The sequence below is a fragment of the Panicum virgatum genome, chromosome 8K (assembly GCF_016808335.1).
Source record: "Panicum virgatum strain AP13 chromosome 8K, P.virgatum_v5, whole genome shotgun sequence".
In the NCBI taxonomy this organism is placed as follows: domain Eukaryota; kingdom Viridiplantae; phylum Streptophyta; class Magnoliopsida; order Poales; family Poaceae; genus Panicum; species Panicum virgatum.
Window position 1 is genome coordinate 6,527,613 of NC_053143.1, and position 23,277 is coordinate 6,550,889.

Genomic DNA, 23,277 nt, shown 5'->3' on the forward strand with positions numbered 1-23,277 from the left:
CCACCAAGCCATCAAGAGAAAAGCTAGCATCACTTAGCAAAATTGTTAGTTTTAGCTTTTCCTTTTGCTTTCAGCTGTAATAATTTTACTTTATATAGTAATGGAAAAAATGCAGTCGGAAAACTCGCTCTCCTGTTAACTTCGGCCCCAGCGCTGGCGTGGCAGATTGCATGCCACATTTCAATCTATCTTCACTCCTCGCCTATATATAAATAGGGCTGCTCCAATGGTGGGAGCAACAACGAACACACAAGTGAGCAAGAATTCCACAAGCAAAGGGAGTACACACCAGACGTCTAGAAATAAGCAAGAGAGGATGAAGAGTAGCACGCTCATGGCCATCATCCTGATTGCCCAGGCCGTCCTGATCATGGGAGTCTTTGCGGCGGCGGCGTCCATAGAGAACAGTACGTTCATGCTGTTGGGCGGACATGCATGCGCTAATGATGATGGATGTTTAATTTTGTGCACTCATCACTGTTGAAGCTAGCTAAGCGAGATTATTTGGCTGATGGATGTGTGCACGCAGGTGCGGGGCTGGGGGAGAAGGAGCTCACCATGGAGCCAGTGATAAACCCGCGCCCACTCAAATGCTGCGGCGCCGGCGATATCGATTGCATCCCTGCCCCCTCCCCACCGGCCAAACCCAACCTACGTACGTGCCGTTACGAAGGCAAGTCTGGCTGGTGCGGGTCGTCCGGGTGCGAAATCTGCTCGGGGGCGAAGAACTACACGGGGACCAGGAAGTGCCTCGATGTATTCAATGGTACGTGCGGCCCCAAGTGCTGAAGAACTAATTAAAGATGAGCAGAGCCATTATCCTTGTTGCGTGCAAGAACAACAAGAGCCCTATATAAGTATGTTGTTGTTGTTGCCGCGCCACCCCCCCACCCCTCTGTGTGTGTGTGTGTGTGTGTGTGTGTGTGTGTGTGTGTGTGTGTGTGTGTGTGTGTGTGTATTGTATGTATGTATGATAAGTGGCCGGTGATATCTGTAACGCTGTCTGGCGCTGCACTAATTCACTTTGTGAATCAGCGCCTGTATATGAATAAATAAACATTAATGAATGTACTTCAAATACGTGGGAGGTATATTTCGGGGAAAAAAAAAGTTTAGTTGGTGTTGCGTTGGGAGGATCACAGCTTTTTTTTTTGAACTAAAACTCGCATCTGTATTATATCATAGATGATTCACCGAAATCATGAAGCATCAAGGTCTTTACAAACTCTGGGAGGGGATCTACCCATATGCAGGATTGATCCGGGTCCCAAAACATACCCAAGCGAGCTAAAGCATGCGCACAAACATTACAAGAACGCGGAACATAACTCACCTCAACACAAGCAAATTGCGTGGAGATTAGAAATTTTGTTTGTCTAAATAAAACACCTCCCGGAGACTGATCATAATCGGTCGAATTGAGGGCCTTAACCAATATCTTGGAGACTGATTCAAGTTGGACTCGCATCATGCCGTGATCTGTTGCTGCTGTGATGGCTGCCAAGCAGACTTGGGCTTCTGCACAGAGAGCGTCATGCATGTATCTTTTCCAATTTTCCTGCCCCCGCCAGTACTACTGATCCACCGTGGTCCCTGACAATGAAACCCCAAGCACCGCTTTTGCACTCCTCACGAAAAGCACCATCAAAATTGATCTTAAGAAAGTCAGATTTTGGTGGACACCAAAGTAACTTCTCTTCTGGTGGATTGTAGACCTTTTCTTGCCTATTCATGGAAGTGTCAATGTTTATGGACTGGGCTCTACACACAATCTCCCCCGTTGTAGGCATTTTTTTCTCCAGAATTTGCTTTATTACGTGCATCCCACCATGCCCATAGGAGGCCAAACACTCTCAGCCTTGTCTCATGTTCGAGAGAGAGAATATATTGAATAACCAATGTTGCTGAATTCAATTCCAGAAGCTTGACTCGAATATGTTCTAGGGACATTGCGGTCCAACATTTTTCACCAATTTGCATTTCAAAAAACAATGTCCACCATCTTCATCAAAGCGGCAGCACACCGGACAGCGTGTATCAATGTCCATACCCCTGCGTAGGATAAGAGATCGCAAGGGTAGGCTGTTATTAGGAGTGCAAATGGGTGAACCTTAGGGGTACCTTCAACTCTCTTTAGTTTAAAATTTTATACTACTTCTCCAAAATGGGATTCCATTTTGGAAAACTAGTACAATATCTTAAACTAAAGAGGGTTGGAGGTGCACCTAAGGGTTACCCATTTGCACCCCTAGCTGTTATACGCCAATCTCCAAATAAAATGTTTCACTTTTGATGGACAGGTAAGCCTCCACCTGAGAGACATTTCCCGATTGGTAGTGGTGCTTGACTCACCTTTTTGCTTTCTTTTCAGAAGTTCTCTATTGTCTACTAAAACATGGTATGCTGATTTCACTGAAAACTTCCCTTTTGACTCAAAATGCCAAACCAAAGAATCCTCCATACCTTTTTTAAGTGGGAGGATCACAGCTAGCGGTGGTGAATGTGGTTAGGTTGTGTTGGTGGTGGTAACCCTAAGTTGATAATCAAGATGTTCGACTCTTAAGTTTGGGGCGTGATATATGTGTATTATAGAAGAATATTCGGCGCCATTTTTGATGGTTTTGTGATTCACACAAAAATACGAATAAATAGAATAGGTGAAAACCAAGAGCTTTCATGCCTTTTGCAACGTCATGCCATGGTTGATAATTACATGCATATTTTAAAAAAAACATGCCTAATTATGCAATGTTCTTTCTGAGTGAAATTTTAATGCTTACCAAAAATATTTTATTTTCCTATTTATCTTTCTTCCTACACGATGCATGCTCATTTTATTATTAGTAGCAATGATTTTTGATATAATCAACATCCAATTGACAATTGGGATGCCACTGATTCCCTTGAGTTGTACGTGCCACCACGTTGTGTCCAAGTGGCTCCTAATTAAGCGGTACGTGTCCGTACGATGAACATCAGGCGGCTGAGATTATACATCAGATCTAAGGTTATGATGATGGCCTAGGATCATGATCCATAAGCTAAGATTTAGTGCATCATTCTACCATATCAATTTAGGCTTAAAGATGGAGTGGGCTGTGAATGAACCAGGTTACGCACTGAAAAAAAGAGTCTATAATAGAGGTTGTTTAAGAATAAGATAGGCACTTAAAAATAAAGAGTAAGATAGACTCCAAGAGATCAAGTGCGAGTCCCTATAGCGAACTAAGAATAGCTCAGCCGATAAGGTTCCTTGTAGTAGAACCTGCCTACACGGATTCGAGTCCTCGACTCGGCATGAGTGCTCGCCTTTTTCTAGATTTGTTCTACGATTTTACCGGCGTCATTGTTTCAGTGGTAGGCGATATGCCCATTGACAACGAGACGCTTGCGGTGACTTTGTCAACCTCAAGGATATGCCGGCTCAGTTTTTGGCTCGGAGGTGCTCATATGGTTAGGGTTGCGTGCGCATATTCATACGGTGCATGTGCTCATATGGTACAGTCTGTACTGTATTTCGCCAAAAAATACTACTACCTCCGTCCCTAAATATAGCAACTTTTGAACTTGGTCAAAGTCAAACATTTTTATCTTTGATCAGTAATATCTTCAAAAATAATTAAACAAATTCTCAAAAAAGGTAGTAGTCCTATAAATATATTTTTTTAGTACATCCTATAAATAGATAGACCCTTAAGGAGAGGAGACTTATCTTTCAGGCCCGGCCCAGCCCACCAGATATTTCCAAATCGTTAGTTTAGTGGAAGGTGTTTCTTTTTCTAGGTGAGCTGCGGAGCTACTTTTCCTTTCTTTAGTTCCGTTCCATACTTCTTTCATTCATCGATCTCTCTCTCATTTCTCTCTCTTCCCAGATACTACAGCGAGTTCATGAATTTGGTCAGCCGAGGGCTTTGTCTCCCGGGCCGGCTCTATAAATTTAAGGGTTATTGGGCAAGCAAGAAGATAAGGGCCCGTTGAACTAATTTTTAATATCAAAATTACAGTATATTGTATAAATAATAGAACTTACTTTGTAATATATGTATAGCTCATAAAATATAATAATAGTGTAACAAAAAACTAAAAACAACAACCATTATGATTCCTCAAATAAAAATATAATGCTTCAGTGCCTTGTAAAAGACAAAGGTCGCATACAGGCATTTCTTAATGCAAAATCTTCAAAATATCCTTCTCAATGCTACACATAGCCAAGCCATTCAATCTTTCTTGTAACATAGTTGATCTTAAATAATTTCTCAACCGTTTCAATTTGGAGAAACTTCTTTTAGCTGCTACTGTCACTGGAATAGTTAAGAGAATCCGATATGCAATGGAAACATTCGGATAGCGAACAACTTTAGCAAATTGAAGAATCTCAATTGCTGACATCAATTCTTCTAGCAAAGATACTTGCAACACTTTTAATTCAGAGAAAAATCATCAAAATCAACATCAGATTGGAAGACTTCCTACGGCTGACGCCATGGCCTTATGGGCTGATTTGTGATGGGCTTTCAAAGGCTTATTATGCTAAATAAAAAATTATATATGTACTAGTTACCTATATGATCTTGGGCCCCCACCTCCATGGCCCCGGCGGTCGCACTGCCTGCCCCTCCCCAAGAGCCGGCCCTGTTTGTCTCAAGGCAGCCAAAGTTTGCGTACTTCCAAACCGTGTTGTTCTTCATGACGGCATAGGTGGTGGCTATGGTACGAGTTACTCCCTCTGTTCCAAAATGTAGGTCGTTTTGGTTTTTTCAAATTCAGAGTATTTATTGTGTACCTAGATATTATGTATATCTAGGTGTATAGCAACATTTATAAATCTAGAAAAGCTAAAACAATCTATATTTTGGAACCGAGGGAGTACTATACAAATTTCTCTCTCCCATTCATAAATTTAGTTAGTCACAACTCCCAATCAGAGCTCCACACCCCAATCATATATAAATCCATAATTCAATCATTTCTAGTACCCTCACATCCTACCCATTCCTTTGTAGCAACACTAAGTACACAACGACTCCCCCAAGCAACTCTGCCAAAAGGGGCGTGTTGTGGCCGCGATGGTAGGGCGCAACCCTGCCAAAACGAATCGAGCACCTACATCCAGACGACCTCCGCATACTGCTAATTTAGTGGGTGGGGAGTCGAGGGATGTGATATCTAGCACTGCCGGTGCTGGAGTGAGTGAGATGGTGATGAAGTTTACGGAGCTGTGGAATAAAAAGTTGATGAAGTTTCTAGAGGTGGGGATGAAAAAGCTGATGAAGGAAATAGTTGCCAGAGGTAATATTGACTTTTTCCAAAGAGAAAATAAGGAAATAATAAATGGGCTGGGCTGGATTTGTCCTAGTAGGAATGGTAGCATTATTTTGGACTAAAGGAAAATCTGAGAATTTTCGAACTTTTTTAAGGTGCCAATCTCTTCTCTATCTCTATCTACTACTAAAAAGGAAATAAGGGTGACGCCATTCTTCGTCTTTCGGAAAAAAAAATTAGGTGAGGACGGTCCCCAAACTTCCTGCCGTAGGGACCTGTCCCCGATGGCCAACGCGTGGTGTCTCTTGCGAATCAACGACGAAGCTCGCGAAAAGGATAATGCGCTCGCTTGGCTCAGATGATCGGCTTCATCCATCGTCTCCAAGCTGACGGGTCCTTGTTTTTATATATACCTATCGAGCCGGCCGGCCGCAACTCATCTTCACCACGCCGTCGTACGCTGCCGATGTGTCGCCGCCGCCGCGGTCTGTCGCTGACTCGCAGTCGCCTCACTGACAATCCCCTCATCCAGCCGCATCAAGATCCACCATCATATCCCTCGTCATCCGCTACTGCCGCCTCAGTTGTCCACCGGCGTCGCTGCCAGGCCACCGCCTTGGTCCGGCAAAGATGTACACGAGGAAGGAACAGTTGATGCTATCTTCAGTTGATGCAGGGAAAGACAGCACAGAGGCGACGAGGGGAGACCGTTGTCATTCTCTTAGCCTCTTGCCATGGTGGCTGCGTTGTCCGTACAGGATTCTCCTGCTATGGCGGCTATCCTTCCTGGCTGCGATCTAAGATCGGAGGATGGCGACCCTGGTGTTACATGATGGGAGCCTGGACTCAGGCGGCAGCTCTCCAGCCTGTACCAGCGCGACATCCGAGTGGCTCTGTCTCAGCTAGCGAGTCATATGAGAGGCTCTGAGCATGAGCGTGCGTGGAGCTGCTGAAGGGCGCCGTCATCGTGAGCGTTGGATGTAGAAGGAGCAGTGGCGGAGCCAGCAAAAATTCCGAGGGAGGCCGGAAGACCAAGCGAAGGCGAGCCGACAGTCATAGCTGCGACGGCGACGGCGCGGGCACGTGGTGGCATCCCTGCCTCCGCACGCTATTCCAGGCCCTCCGCGACCCGCCAGCTCCCCGTCCCGGAACCTTCTTCAATCTGCGGCTCTACTGATATAGCTCCGGCTGCGATTTTTTAATGAAGTTGAAGCTGAAGCTATTTTAAAAAAATGTTTGGTAAAACGATTTCAATCGCTTAGAATCACGGTAGCCACAGAAGCTACAATTTTTGCTTCAGTCATGTAGGCAAAGCCATGTCACAGCTTATTCATGGCCCCGTAATGAAACCATTTTGAAAATGGCATTTTAACAGTGGTGAAGCCGATTAGGATGCTATGGCAAACCGACTCTTAGAATGTCATTTAATTTCTTGCTTGCTTGGAGTTGTTGCCTCTTGATGTATCTGCTACACTTTAATTGAAAGTGCAACGTGAGCTACTAGATATTAGACTTGCTTGTCTAATTATATTTGCTACAAAGAAGAGGGGGATTAAAATATTTTTGCACCGGTAGGGGGCCGTGGCCCCTATTGCTCCCCGGGCTCCGCCGTTGAAGGACACCACGCGTCGGCGATCGAGGACGGGTCCCACGGCGGGATGCTGAGTTTATAGTTAACCGTAACTACAACAACTTACGGTCGATTCTTTTTCCTTACCCTTCCCCTTCCCCGCACCTTTCCCCTTCCTTTCCTCCCCATTCTCTCACGACGGATCGAGATCCTGACCAGTTGCTACCGCGGCCGGCATGCCTCCCCACTGCCGCCTCCCCGCTGCCGCCGCCGCTCCCCTTCCCTGCCCTGAGCTGGCTCCCTTTCCTCCCTGAAGTCGCCGCGCTTCCCCCCGCGGCCGCCGCCGCGCGCCGTCGCTGGACCGCCTTCATGGGACGCCGCGCGCTCCCCCCATCGGCGGCGCCGCTGGATCCGCCTCCCTCGGCCGCCGCGTGCTCCCCCGTCGCCCGCCGCCGCGAGATCCCGCCTCCCCTGGGCCGCCGCGCGCTCGCCCGCCGCCACACTAGATCCCGCCTCCCTGGGCTGCTGCTTTGCTCGCCCGCCGGCGGATCCGTCTCCCTAGGTTGTGCGGTGGGCCGCCGACTGGGAGGCGATGCCGCGGGCCGGCAACGCGGCGGGGAGGTAGTTTTTTTTTATATAACATTTTTTTACCGACTCCTTTTTTGTTTTTTGATATAACAAAATTTTACCCAATCTTTTTTTTTCTTTTTGATTTTGATGCAATTTTTTTTATTCTATGCATTTTTTTTTGTTTTCGGATGCAAAATTTTTTTACCATTTTTTTCTATTCCGAATGCAAAATTTTGTTTCAAAATTTCTCAATTTTTGTTATCTCAAATTTTTGTGTCTAATTTTTTCTTGTCAAAAAATTTCTCTCTCCAAATTTCTCTTACAAAAAATTTCTAAAATCGGAAAACAAGATAAAAGTTACTAAAAAAGAAAAAAAAATGGTCGGGAGATGACCGTAGGGAGCCCCTCCCTTCGGTCAACCGTAAATTAGCGATACCCGTCCCACGGGAGAGAGTTTGGGGACTGTCCTCACCTAAACTCTTTTTTTTTCCCGTCTTTTGTCCCCGTCCGACGCATCGCGTCTCATTTTCCTTCGTCGTCCGGTCTCAGGCTGATTTGCACCGTGCATTTCAAACTCCTCCGCATCAAAGGCCAGCGATTGATTAGTCAGGTAATGCCGGACGCCTTCCATACAATCCCTCCTTTCTACGTCTCTCCATCTGTGTCGTCGCCTCGTTCCTCCTCCCGGCTCCCGCACCCTTCCTCCTACAACACTGGCAGTCGCATGGCAAGTTCTCCAAACCCTAGCTGATTGCTCCCTGCCGCCGCCTCCAAGCTAAGGCTCCTTTCCTCCTCCATCCTCCTCCGACGGCACCTTCCTGATCCTCGCTCGTCCCTCGTTCCCTCCCCGAATCTCCCTCCTCTCTACCTCCGCGACGCGTCACGGCCTCACGGGCGCCACCCACGCCTGCTCGCCTTCGATTCAGGCGTTGTCGGCCTCCCGCATGCTCGCCGGCTTAGGGAGGATCCATGGCCCGCTGCGCAACCGCTCCGCCGCCGACACTCCGTTGGCCCTACGCTCCCGTCCCCGTCGGGGTAAGGGAACAAACCCGCCGTGCTCGCCGACTTCACCGTCCCCAAGACGTGGTGCCACCCGCCGTCCAAACCCCTAGCGACCCGCCCACCATGGCCGACGACCACTAAGCGCAAGTACGACGACCACTCGCCACCGCCGCCGCGGTGCACGGGGTTCTCCTCCGGCCCGCCGCCCGCTGGCGCCCCGTCGTACAACAGCGTGCCGACGCCCCCCGACGAAATCCAGCTCGCAAAGCAGCGCGCGCAGGAGATCGCGGCGCGGATCTTCAACGCCGCCGAGGCCAAGCGCCCCCGCGTCGACAACGGTGACGATGACTTCGGCGGCCAAGGTGGAGGCTCCCTGGGCGGCAGCGCTGGCGGTGGAGGTGGCCGCATCGGCGGCGGGGGGCTCGGCTTCTCGTCCTCCGCCGGTGGTGGTGACTGGTGACTGGTGAGTCACTGAATTGATTTCTCGTTCAGCCCATGCATGCTTGATCGCAGAGATCTGTTTGTGCTTATGGTTTATGGCCGCTTCCATGATATTGATTTTGGGTTGTTTTACGCTTCGATTTGGGGGCTGGATCGATAGATCATGAGCGTGAGCTGCTGTGATGTGCAAATCTGCTTCTCGGCTAATTTAACCTGTGTGCTATTGGTACCTATTGACGCAATAGTAGGTAGCAGAAGCTAATGTTATCTCAATTATTTTTGCAGGCGCTTTTTCGTCATCACCATCTTATAACGACACGAGCTGCAAGTAACCACGTGGCATCCTTGGTGGCTCTGCAGCTTCACGTTGTAGTACAGCGGATTGGTTGTGGAAGAGTAGAGGCTTAATCTAACTAAACTGCGTAGTTGAACCTTTTTGCTCAGGCTGGTAGAGAGGGCACATTGCACTTGTGTTGAGAAAGTAGAAAGCTAGATTTTCGCACCATATGTAAAATTAAAGCTATTTATTGTGTTGTACCTTTCATGCAATGTGTGAGAATTTAAAATGTTACATCGTCTCACGTTTCATATATATCGACAAATGCCATAAATTCTGATGACCACAAATGAATTCTGAATACTGGTGGTTTCTGTATCAGGGCATGGTTCTTCTATCCAGCCGTTATCTTCACAGAGCGGTGCGTCTCGGTACTCTTCATATTGTTGATATCAGGGTACAAAAAAAAAGATTGAAATACCGAATGGAAGGGTAAGCTGTATTCAATTTGTTTTCAATCACTGAATTTATATAGTCGTGTTAGAAAGTATCACCTGAAGTGTGAAGTTAGTAGTCATGTTAACTGGCACTGTTGTTGACTTGCTGTAGGTTGGTGTTATTATCGGAAAAGCTGGGGAAACTATCAGGAGACAAAGATTCAAATAACAAGAGACAATGAAGGCTGAACCAGGTGCACAGACAAGACCAGATGAGCTTTCAGGCACTCCTGAGTAGATAAGCAAAAGCTGAGCAGCTGATCAAAGAAGTTCTGGCAGAGGTATTACTTGTTACGACCACAGCTTTTGTTCTGCATTTCTTTTTGCATATATGCTGTTGATCTTGCAATCTTCTGCAGGCTGGGCCATCTAGTACTGGATCTGGTGGCCGGAAATATAATGCACCGCAGCCAGGTGCCAGACACATTCCAGATGAAAGTTGCTAATAACAAGGTTGGTACACATGCTGTTTTTTCTTGATAAGCTTAACTTTAGGATGAGATAACTACACTTTATCACAGAAATAATTACAGGTGCCCATTTTTCAATATATAGTTAGTAAGTATTGCTCCATCATGGTTTTTTTTTCTTTCTGCTTATGATTTGTTCCTTTTCAGGTGCTCATTTCTTTCTTTTTTTTCTTTCTTTCTCCATTTCAATATTAAGTCCATGCAAGCCAAATCTGGAGCTCGTATTCAGGTTTGTTATCTTGTTCTACATCGTCCATGTTGTCACCTGTTCTATTCAGTGGGTGTTTATTTATTTCTTCACATATAGGCAAATTAGCGTCCATAGCTTGCCAAGAGGACTGCAAATTTTCCTAGAGAGCAGGTTTGTCACTGTTTAATATCAATATGTCCTGCTGAATAGAACATGGCATTTTGACAGAACATGGTTATGGATGATATGAGCGGTCATGCTGTATCTAGTATTTGTACCGTTTAAAATTTGTCATATGATCCTCCTGTACCTCTGGACACAGTGGATACATTGCTTTACTCCGGGCTTGTAACACCCTAAAATTCACCTTAGAAGTGTCTAGCCTATTTTCATAGTATTTAGGTTTCAAAAAGAAATATTTTGTGATAATTAAAACTCACCATAGGCTCAAATTTAATTTGTTGCATTCATGCTGGTCTATATTTTATTTTTTTATGATTGTGCTCGAGTTCCTAAAGCTCCCAGAATTTTTCTGGAATTTTCTGAGTTTTATTTCTATTTTCTATGCTTATTTCATTTTTTGGACAAAGAAAAACTCGTTTCCTATTTATTTTCTATTTTCTTTTTCTTTTTCTACTCGGCCGCCGGCCTACTTCCTTTTCTTTTTCTTCCTCACTCGCCGGCCCAACTTCCCTTCTTTCCTTTCCTCCTTTCGGCCCAGTTCCGGCCCAACCCACGTCTCCTCTCCTTTTTCCTCTCCTTCCCCGTTCTCTCACTGATCGGGTGACCCCACCCGTCATCCCCCTCCTTCGTTTCCCTTGCCGAGCTCAGCTCGGACTCGCCCTGGCGCAGGCCCACCGAGCGCGCACGCCTAGGCTAGACTCGGCTACGACCCGCGCCCCTGTTTCCCTTGCCTCGTGGGATCCTACGCGCGCCCTAGCCTTTTCCTTCGCCCTAAACCTTGCTCACGCTCGTGCGCCGCCGCCACACCCGAGCTCCATCCCGCCGTCGTCGATCTGCTATTTCAGGCCACCATTGGCCGCGCCATCGCCACCTTCGACCCCTTGGTGAGCCAGGGAATCTTTTCCCCTCTTTTTCCTCTGATTTCCACCCGTGCTATCTGTATGTGGACTTGGTACATAGACGGTGGGGCCTAGCTGTCTGCGTGTGGAAGGGAGATACATGAGGAAGTCGCATGGGAGGAGAGGATCAGACAAAAATCAAATCAGAATTGAATCGGGGGTTCCCCTTCGGTGTTCATCCTCGGCGGCGACCATCTCACGTCCCGGCAATCTCGTCGGCGGCCACGGGAGCATCTATCGGTGAGTGCTAGTCAATCTTCCTCACGTCCCGGTCTTCACCACCGGCGACCAAGGGGCGGTTGTGACAATTGGTATCAAATTCCCTCTTGTCTCGGCCCGTGCTATTCGATTTACCGCCTACGCTTCCTTCCTTTGCCTGCGCCGCCTTCTCTACGAGCTGCGCCTGCTCCGCCGAGCATCACCGCGATCTCGGCATCCACGCCCCGCCCTCGACTGCCCGTCGACGGCGACTACCGCAACCCGTCTGCTTCGGTCCGCGTCGTCCTCGAGTCGCCTGCTGGTGATCCATCCGATCCCAGCGCCCACGCCCCGCCCACCGACTCCCAGTCGGCGGCGGCCACCGCATACTGCCGGTTAGCCGTTCCGGCGCCATCGGCCACATAGGTTTTCCTCGCGCCGCTTGGAGCATGTTCTTTCTCTGAAAATTTGGCAGCATTTCCTTGGGTCGGGAAGCTATACAACAAAGCAGACTGCCGAGTTGATCACTAACAACTTACTTGCTCCTGTGGATGATACATCTCAAACCCGTGAGATTTGTGTCCTTGAAAAGATACCATCATGGAGAGGAAATGGTTTTAGTCCAAGGAGATGTGAGCTAACAAGTTATTTAAGTGTCACCCCATTGCAGCTGGCTGATAAAGCTATGAAGTTTGAGTTCTCTTCTGCTACTTATCTGAAGGATATAGAGTACAAGAGTCTGTGCATCTCTTTTAGGATTTGGGACCCAGGTATTCAGAAGTCTAGATTGAATGATGCTCCTCATGACTGCCTACACACACTGCTTGTTCAGATTATATGGCAAACAGAGAATGCACAGAGGCATGCATGTTGTGCAAGGCATGATGTTGCTTGGGGACAAGCAATGATACAAAACTTATCATTGCAGAGTTTATGTACGGCCCTCCAGATCAATTGAGTGAGGGTGTTGCAATGTGGTCGACGTTCCCAATTGCTGTGGATTCAAGAAAACAAGGGGTGAACTCAGTTGATTCTGCATACATGGTGCCTAATGCTAAAGAGTTACTACTGGTTATCTTGTTGATAATCAGGCCATGAGATCCAAGCATATATAAATTCAACTTCAACAGGTCTAGTTCTGCTCAAATTCTTCAGGAAAGTTGGACAGCAAAGATTGAGTAAAGAGTAGACTATCCAGGAAATGGTGTTGCTTGGGGACAAGCAACATTTTGGGGGCGGCGGAAGTGTAACACCCGTGCTATCTGTATGTGGACTTGGTCCATAGACGGTGGGGCCCAGCTATTAGCGTGTGGAAGGGAGATACATGAGGAAGTCGCATGGGAGGAGAGGATCAGACAGAAATCAAATCAGAATTGAATTGGGGGTTCCCCTTCCATGTTCGTCCTCGGCGGCGACCATCTCACGTCCCGGCGATCTCGTCGGCGGCCATGGGAGCATCTATCAGTGAGTGCTAGTCCATCTTCCTCATGTCCCGGTCTTCACCACCGGCGACCAAGGGGCGGTTGTGATAGTTTCGCCCCTTCTCGTGCATGTCTATGCTCGCTGGACGCTGTCGCCATGGCCGCTCGCCGCCAACCGCCACGGGCGCCGCTTTGGCTCTCCTTAGTCCTCGCTTCCATTTACCCGTGCCTCGCTCGTGCTTTCTGAGCAAACTGTGCAGTTTTTGGCACGCTGTAGCTCCGAAACACTTTGCTCCGGCGACCCGCCGCCGGGTTGCTCCAAGCCATCCCGGCCGTCGGATCAAGATCAGACGGTGCAGAGCCGGTCCAGTTCCGGTCAAAAACCTCAACCTACCGGTCAACCTTGGTGTTTTTGCAGAAAAGCCCTCCAGTTTTTCAAAAATCAACCCGCCGTCCACTTCTATTCAAAAGTATTTATGTTTTAGTCCTTTTTCTTGCAGAAAACACCCTAGTCTTTTCCAAATTAGAACCCGTCATCCATGCTTTGGCTTTTAACGAGTTAGCCCTCATCTTTTTATACAAAATTATGTTTAAACCTCTGGTTTCTTCCTGTTTAGTCCTTTTTAGCAGTTTTCTCGCGAATAAGTCCCTGCAGAATTGTTTTTAGCATATCTTTAATGTTTTAAATCCATTTTAAGCGTTCTTAGTACTGTTTTGATCATTGTAACGCATAGAACTAGTTTATATGCCTTTTGTCTATGTTTTTCAATGATTGATGTACAGTTTTAATTTATTTCTATTCTTTGCTTGTATGTGAATTTGTTGCTTGGCTTGTTCGTGACGAGTAGACGAGGAGCCGTTCCAGAACTTCCAAGACCAAGACTTTGAGGATTCTGAGCAGCAGCAAGTGACTGAGGAAGGCAAGTATATCCCTTGATCATATTGGGTCCTAATAATATTTACTTTATACTTGCATGCATTATAATTTGATGGGTACCTTTATCCTTATTGTTTATCCTTGTCCTTGAATAGCCAGGTTACTTTTACAAAACCATTTTGGGCAGTTTGCTTAGTCGCTGAATAATAGTTATGGGTGGTTTACAATAATGATACTTGAGACTTGATACTTTAATGTATATCCTTTTGGAACAATATGATGTTTGGTAAAGATAATTAAAACCAACCATGGAGAACTACCCGGGAAAACAGTGCAACTACAAGAACTATATGGCTCTGGTCTTGGCTGATTAATTAGATTTCTCTAGCTTGTTAGCAGCTTACCGAAAGACGCAGGGGGGACTAGGTTCAAGAGGGGTACTCGGCCTGCCAAAGGGGTTTGGTACACCTACGGGGTACGCTAGCTTTGGGGGAGGGTGCACTCGCCTAGCGGCTGAAACCTCAGCGGGCTACAACTGGTTGGAGAGTCTTTGTAAAGGCCTCGTAGTGGATCCCTACCACTCACCAAAGGAAGTGTTTAAGGGCCTTGCAAACCCGGGCATCAAGGGAGACACGACTTGTGGGTAAAGTGTGCGACCTCTGCAGAGTGAAAACTGATATATCAGCCGTGCTCACGGTCAAGAGCGGCTCAGACCCTCACATGTCTACTTAATTGAAATTATTACTTTAATTCAGTTATTTATTGTTCCAAGCTTGATTCATTACTTCAGATATCACTTTCTTTTTCATAAATGTGGGATGGTTCATACATGAATAGTAATTAGTTGTTATTGCTTAACTATTAATTAAAATGCTTACCGCTTTATTTAGCCAACTTTTATTCTTGTTTAAGCCTTTCATGTCATTTACTTCTTAATATACTTGCTGAGTACAATATGTGCTCACTCTTGCTATAACACACTACTCAGAACAAGGCCAGTTTGAGGACTTTCTAGAGGATTTTCCAGAGTTCTAATTGTACGTTTCTCCAGTCAGTTACCTGTGGAGTTGGATGATCCGCTGCTAGAATAAATGCGAACTGAAACGCTTATTTATTATGTTAATGACTTTCGGCTTGGTTTGTAATAAATAACAACAGTACTTTATGACATTACTGCTGTTATTCACTTATGTCGTCATATGTGTGTAATTTTGATCCTGGCGCACATATGATTTATTGCTTGGTTTATTCCTTCAAAATCTAGCGTGACAGGGCTTGTTTGGAAGGAAGAATAGCTCTAAACAGGCCCAGGCCCTCAGATGTTCAGTTTGTAATGGCGGGCATGCACTCCAGTTTATTAGATCCTTTATACTAACATACATAGGGCATGTTGACGCTTATTCTGAAATGATATATTGTTGGCAGGTTTAGTCACAATACATCTGTACTAGTCTATCAACCCTGCTCCCGCACGGGCTAGTTAGAGATATCTAATAATTATCAATCTCACACTCTCTTTAACCAGTTAAATATTCTAATCCAGTACTGCAAAGATACATATTTATCATTATGTAATTGTAATAGATGTGATAGGTTTAGTTACTAACAATTTTTTCTCATTTCGCATCTCACCTCCATATATGTTTGATATGTGTTTAATTGAACACTTTGTTTGAGCTATATGTGAACAACATAAAAATTGGTATTCTTATCTCTTCTCTTATACATGAATATATGGTGACAAAGACATTATGGTTAGTATGTTTATATAAATAATAACATAAATAATATATTAATAATGATAGGAATAGTAACTTAGAATTTTATATTGATGCGATTTAAGATTTTATTATAATAACATAATTTTGATTCAGATTTGGGGTTCATTTTAACTTTTTATTATGTTATCATTGGATAATATATATGAAAATTTAGGGCGTTATTTGATATTATTTTATAATGGCAGAGGTGGGTAATTTAGATACATGTTTAGGGGGTTACTTTAGTCTATTTTTATAATGACAAAGGTGGGTAATTTATTAAAAAAGATAACAGATCCAATGGCTATTATGATTAGAGTTGCCGAATTGATGGGCGGATGTTTCTGATTTTTGTGAGAATTCGTTGGATTTCTCTATTTTTTTAGACTGTCCACCTAGAATCCTAGGTGGCTTCACCTAGTGGCTTCAAAAGGAGCCTCCAATTAGTAACAGTATGATAGTTGGAACCAAACATGTTATACTAAGGGAGTGTTTAGTTGGTGAAAAAGTTTGGGTTTGGGTACTGTAGCATGTTTTGTTGTTACTTGACAATTAATGTCCAATCATGAATTAATTAACATCATTAGATTCATCTCGTATGAATCAGTTAGACTGTGTAATTAGTTATTTTTTCAACTACATTTAAAGCTCCATGCATGTGTCCGAAAATTTGATGTGACGGGTAGACGAATGGCGACCCTCTCGCCTCTCCCACCCCCTCCCCTCCTCGATGCCTCCAACCCATCCACCAGCCCCTCGCCGATGCTCTCCCCGACCCCGGCGACCACCAGCCCCCTGCTGGCATTCACTCCAACCCTGGCGGCCACAGTTCCAGCCTGCTCCACCACCTCGGCGTCGAGGACCTCTCTGCAGTGCTCTGACGGGGCGCAATAAGTCACAACGTTGGTGTCGTGATACCCCGCCTACTGGCAAGTCCCGCGGCTGCGACGCTCCTCAGCCCTCCTTCTTGGAAACGCTACAGAGGGGTATCTCCGCGCGTTTGTCCCCCCGTGGTAGCGACGTCTCCCTCCCGGCCGGCAAGTCCGCACGGTGCTTCCCCTCGTATTGTGGTGCAACCAAGCGCTCCTCGCCCTACAGTGCTCATCCCTGGCCCGGACGCCGAGGGTTGGTTTCCGGTGTCAGATTACTTTGGATCGCTAGGAGTAGATCGAGTGGGTAACGAACTTGACCTGAGGGGAAAACTTTGGTAGTAGCCTCTGCCTTTTGCTATGGCGCCGCCGCAGAGGTAGCGCCGCAGTTGGGAAGACGTCACGGTGTCGACGATGTCGTAGATGGCGAGGTTGCAGAGATGGCGGCACAGTCGTGGTGCAGTGACGGCCGCGAGGACATTGGAGTCGGTGGAAACGACACGGAGGGCGCCGCTGGTGTAGCTTCCCGTTGCTGACAGCCCCTCTCTATATCGGATTAGGGTTATGGATGGTGGGGAACAGCGACGGCCGGTGAACCTCATGAGACGAGCCGCTAGTCCCCACCTCCTCTTTATGGGGCTGCGCGACGGGGGCCCACCAGCCGTGTTGGGCTGGGCGTCCCCGATCAGGACGCAAGTCAAGGGCCCAGTTTGCCGTTGGGCCAACTGGCGGAGATCAATACTAGCATTCTCCCCCTTGATCTCATCTTATACTTTTAAAACTTTATACCTTGACGTAAACCTTTTTCCTTACTCTTTGCTTGCTTTGCTCTTGGTCCTCGTCTCATTGCAGATCAGTACGTAGGGCGTGCTTCGTCATGATAGTTATTAGTTACGGTCAGATTAACAGCCACAATGTACCTTTCTGTATTGAAACAAAGAACTTAATCTTTCTTTGGGCCCTTTAGTAATCCAGAAATCAAAGGCTTCCCGTAAAACACATGTCGACTTGGGCGGTAGGCTTTTGGTGAGCGGATCCGTAAGCACTTGCTTGATACTTTGATGCTCAATGATTTCATATGATTCTGGATTTTCTCCTTTGCAACATATAACTCACCGTCAATGTGTTTGACAGCACACTTGACATGTTGCTATATGAGAGAAAACATTCGAATGGTATGATGCTGTTGTCTACCATTATCAATTTCGGGTAAAGGTTTCTTCAACCATTTTGCCTGTCCTGTAGCCTCATATCATGCTAAACTTTGGGTACACGACCCACGATATCACAATTTTGCTTTGGAGCTTTTTCACAATAAAACTCCAAGCGCGAGTGTTAGCTACTACTATGGGCTTCACTAAACATCTCGCCAAAATTTAATTCTTTTTACTCACAACCTTTTGAGAGTACATGTTCCTTTCTTACTTAGCATGAGGCTGACAATGCTTTGCAAAATTGCAAAAACATTTTATAACTCCATTCCAGTGATCTATTGCTGGACTGGAGCTCTGCCAAAATATCCTGAATACTTGAGCTATGTCAGGGTAAATTCTTTTGAGCACTAATTTTGCTTCCAACAGCTGAAGCACATGGAACCGCTTTCTTTTGATCGATCATATAACGGTTCCTGGAATACTGAAAATTCCAAAAAAACTATTACCCTTGACACTAGGATAGGTGTAGGCTTTACTCGCATGCATATCACATCTCTTTAGAAACCCTTTTTTTAAGTATGCTCTCTGCGATAGTCCTAATACCCCTTTTTCTTTTATCCCAGTGAATTTCCATTCCAAGAGTGAACGATTCTTCATCGAGATTATTCTTATCAAAACTAAAGGTCATAATAACCTTCTTTGAACTTTGCGGGATTTCCCATCTTTAAACTTCGCATATTTGTAATTTGTTATCTTGACCTTTACTTAAAACCCAAAACTTTTCTTTGTTCTCACAAACTTTAGATACCACTGTTCTGTGATCTGATTTCATCAGGTGGTATCCCAATGTTCTTTTCTTTCCACAACGAAATGATTTTGTTATGTCACGTATACACTTTCTTGTACAAATCTCCGTTGGGAGATGTTGCTCCAACATCCATCTAATGCAATTCTAGAATTAGTATGCACCAATGTCATTATGATTCTAAAAGAATCATTTCATGAGACTGAATAAAATGTCTCATTATAACTTATCCTTTTCTTTGCATAAAGCCTTTTGCCACAAGTCGCGCTTAGCAACTTTCCATGTTCCCTCTAGAGTCACATTTTAATCTTGTAGACCCATTATAGCCTACTATCTTGGCTCCGTTAGGAACTTATTCTATATTCCCAAAACAAGTTTGAAACTTTTAGGTCTCATGACATCTTCCATGACTTCTTGCCACTTCGATGAATGAGACACCTCAACTTCCGCTTTCATTCATACAACGCCAAAACATATGTTGAGGCAATTGTAGTGCTTGAATCATAGGAATGAACATACGGTCCCACTTCTCTTCAAGCCTTAGTTCTCGACATACTTTACTCCCTCAGATTATCCCATCTATTGTAAAGATGGAATATCTTCAAACTTTTATTTGGGTTTAATCTTTACAAGCCTCATAGTGTGCTTTAATCACCACCTTTTCTTTTCGGTTGCTTTGGGGCTCAACTGTCTTTTCTTCCTATTTGGCTTACTTTTATAGTAGGGGTATCAATGTTGTGATCGTTGTACTCCCTTTTCAGTCATATTTCTTCTTAAATAGATCATTCTTACTTTAAAATGCATGGCATTTAACTTTAAGGGGAAATTCTTTCTAAATCTTAAACTTTCTTGTCTTTCTAATCTTTCTGCCCCTCGAAATATGGCACAAACTTTGCTGCCATAATTTCGAAACTTTTTTTAACACTTGTGAACAAGGAGTCTTTCTTTACTTAAACTTTATTCATATGACCAAGTCATGCAAAATAATGGGAGTACAATTTCCTCGTTCCTTTTCAAGAGCTCCTCAGAGTTCTTCATTTGTTGCACTTTCAAGAACTCATCAAGTTCTTCATTTTGCTATACTTTTTCAAGTCATGCTTGGAATCTTGGTTTGTATACAACTTTCCTTTTGTCCTTCGAATCTTTTCAAGTCACTATCCAACATGCCACTATAGTAGTGCATGGGAATTGCTAGGATAGCTTTAAAAGCTCCCCCAGACTTCTTCACTTTTGTGTGATACTCAAGTAGCACATGAGCCATCACAAAACTTTCTCTGCCATGCAGGATATGAATGGCACAAGTGCCAAAACTTTTCCGACATACGGTATAAAACTTTAAAGGCATTGGTAACGCATGTTTAATTCAACGTTGGTCAAATTGAACATGCGTCAAACTCTTTTCAACCATTATCTTTACTGTTGAAGGACAAAGAAAAACATGTTACAATGATAAAACTTTGGTCACAATGATTAAAACATGCACATATACTTTCTTTTCTGATTAAATCTTCCCATTGGTTCCAATTTAATCAGTAAATTTAACAAATCTCAATATCATAAAAACATTAGTGAGAGAAAAACCAAAACCTTTTTCGAAACAGTTGCGTCTCTTTTCCATATCAATCAAAAGGTTAGAACGACATAAGCACTTTTCTTTCTTAACCTCAACAATATACCTGTGTAAGCTCAAAACTTTATTTGTAGCATTGATCGAAATCAACTTTATCTGCTGATTTCTCTCTACTGGGAAGAATTTGTATGTCTTAATTTAACGTTGGTCAAAATTAAAACATACAACTTTCTTGTACTTTCAGTTCTATATCACCGTTGGGCAGAAATAAAACTAATGATTATAATATTGCCATCATCAACTTTGGTCAGAAAATGACAACACCATAATTTACTTTAAATTTCTTTTCTTTAAGAGCAAACTAATGCTCAACTTGACACTTACAATGGCAAAATAATGCCAAAAATCAACCTTTCTTTGACTTAAAACAGCGAAAGCTTTTCTCAACCTTAAACTTAAAGGCAGCTTTTTCCCACAGGGAAAAACTCATACGAGCTTATCTTTCTTTATTGTAGCGAAAAACTTTTCTTTCTTTTCAGAAGCAATTCTTTGTCTTTCTCTGTTCTCTGAAAAAAAATGATCACATTGATGTAAAATTTGTCAGAGATTTAACATTGAACTTAAACTCATAATAAAATTATAATATTGTTATCATCAATGTTAGTCAGTAAATAACAATACCATAATTTAACTTTAAACCAATATCTTTCTGCTCCTCTATTTAAATTGTCCCGTAGGTTCTAATTTAAATAAAGGATGAAACTTTTACTTTGCAGTGGAAACTTGACAAATTCTATATTCAGAAGCATTACTGTACTTAAAAAGTACTCTCTAAACAAAATACACGTTGGTGCAAATTTGAATAGAGATGAAACTATACAAAACTTATCAAAAGGGGCTTCTGAAAAGAATAAGAATAATTCTTAAACTTCACTGTACATCTGGCCCGCGCAGCAGCGCAAACAGGCCCGCTGGCTCACTCAGCGCGGCCCAGAAGCCAGCAGCAGCTAGCGCCTCGGCCCGTCTAGTGCCTCGGCCCGTTCAGCGCGCGCTCGCGGCCCAAAACAGTGAAACCGGCCCGCGGCCCATGTGCGCACGCTGTGCCCAGCTCTCGAATCGAAATCCTTCCATTCTTTTCTTCCCCAAAACTCGATCTACTCACTAGATCGAGGCTAACTGATACCATTGTTAGATTACTTTGGATCGCTAGGAGTAGATCGAGTGGGTAACGAACTTGACCTGAGGGGAAAACTTTGGTAGTAGCCTCTGCCTTTTGCTATGGCGCCGCCGCGGAGGTAGCACCGTAGTTGGGAAGACGTCACGGCATCGACGATGTCGTAGATGGCAAGGTTGCAGAGGTGGCGGTGCATTCGTGGTGCAGTGACGGCCGCAAGGACGTTGGCGTCGGTGGAAACAACACGGAGGGCGCCGCTGGTGGAGCTTCCCGTCACTGACAGCCCCTCTCTATATCGGATTAGGGTTATGAATGTTGGGGAACAGCGACGGCCGGTGAACCTCATGAGACGAGCCGCTAGTCCCCAACTCCTCTTTATAGGGCTGCGCAACGGGGGCCCACCAGCCGTGTTGGGCAGGGCGTCCCCGATCAGGACGCAAGTTAAGGGCCCAGTTTGCTATTGGGCCAACTGGCGGAGATCAATACTAACATCCGGTGGTAAGCCGGCGGTCTCGCAAGGAGCTTCGACGCCTGGAGCGCCACCCCCAATGGGCAGTTCCCATAGACCTCAGCGGGAAGTGCTTTAATTGCCTCTCCCCGCACCATCGGGTGCACATATTGTAAAGGTATTTCTTTGTCAATAGAAAATTAAAATAAAATTTCCCTGTGCTCCTCTAGTGACTTTAGTGACAACATAGTATATCAGCAAGTGGAATTGGTATACGTATATTACATGTTCTTCCTGATCAGGCATGCGGAAGAACGGAGTAAGCAACACACATTGTCTCGTGTGTGCCTACGTGTTAAAAATAGGGCTGAAACCTGCTCAGCCCTGGACTACATCAAAGTTTGTTGTACAACTTGACTGATAATCTAGATTACAACAACCTGAGAAATATCTACAACTATATATCCAGTCAAGTTGTTAGACTATTGTTACAAGATATTCATAACCTATGTATCTAATGTCCCCAATACTTCCTAGCGATGCATGTACACCCTAACCTATGTTAAAATTAATTTCCAAAGATAGCCAACGAAGCAAAGAGTGCTTCAAAAGAAGAAACACCTGGAACATGCAAGAACTGATTCCATACCCAGTGTGGTCGAAGGCTCAGCAAGATCTAGGACCACATTAGAGAAGCAGAGATCAATGCCCTGTAGACAAGCAAAAGGACGAGAATCTAATCCTCAACCTTTCCGTTCGAATTTAGCAAAGAATCATTTGTCTAAGTACTCTCGATGCACCGTAGGCAAAAATGGATTGGGTGGTTAAAGCACACAATTTCTTTAAGAAAGACTAAGTACGTACAAATGGACTGTATATTTTCTTAAACAAAAAAATGGCGTGACTGGACATCAGATACATATTCGAATTCTATTTACTATAAATAGTGGAATGTTAATTGTCGCACAAGTTTATCAAATTTCGAGGTTTAGCACAAGTCAATTATATTTACTCCCTCCATGTTTTCTCCATCTCAACTGCTCTTTTTTGCATGGATTGCGCCTATGCTATGAAATTGACCCCTTTAGGACATGCATGTTTTCTCCATGAAATTCGAACATGCAAAAACTGATTACACACCCAGTGTGGTCGAAGGCTCAGAAAAATCTAGGACCACAACATTAGAGAAGCAGATAATCGCTAACCTTTCTGTTCAAATTTAGCAAAGAATAATTTGTCTAAGTACTCTCAATGCACTGTAGGCATAAATGGATTGGACGGTTAAAGCACACAATTTCTTTCAGAAAAACTAGCTAACTACGTCAATGGACTGGAGATTTTCTTAAACAAAAATGACGTGCGTGGATGAACATCAGATTCAGATTCAGATTCGAATATTCTATTTACGATAAATAGTGCAATGTTAATTGTCGGACAACTGCGCTGGTAAAAGTTACAATATATATTATTTCTTATGCAGCTCCAATGCTGATGCTAAAACATAGTTATATTTGTAACCATGAAAGTTTCATGACTGTATTTAAATTCATCAGCACCGTCTCTAATCAGGCCCTATCAAAATAATTGATCTATGTCATGTCTTTCTCGACTTTATCTAAGTTTTTTCTATTAAAGAC

General features: G+C 44.5%; 1 protein-coding gene across 1 annotated transcript; it reads left to right on the plus strand.

Annotated features, from left to right (window-relative positions):
• The first annotated feature begins 220 nt into the window (after nt 1-220).
• Nucleotides 221-1,080, plus strand: LOC120643740. Its single transcript, XM_039920209.1, has 2 exons — nt 221-407; nt 530-1,080. Exons 1-2 carry the CDS (start codon nt 227-229, stop codon nt 787-789), a joined length of 441 nt encoding a protein of 146 aa, XP_039776143.1. The 5' UTR covers nt 221-226; the 3' UTR covers nt 790-1,080.
• Nucleotides 1,081-23,277: the final 22,197 nt, after the last annotated feature.

Excerpts from the sequence above, each read along its gene's own strand:
- LOC120643740 (XM_039920209.1), top strand. The coding sequence starts at position 227 with ATGGTGGGAGCAACAACGAACACACAAGTGAGCAAGAATTCCACAAGC. Across the intron at positions 408-529 it reads GGCGGCGTCCATAGAGAACA|GTGCGGGGCTGGGGGAGAAG; the intron begins GTACGTTCATGC and ends GTGTGCACGCAG.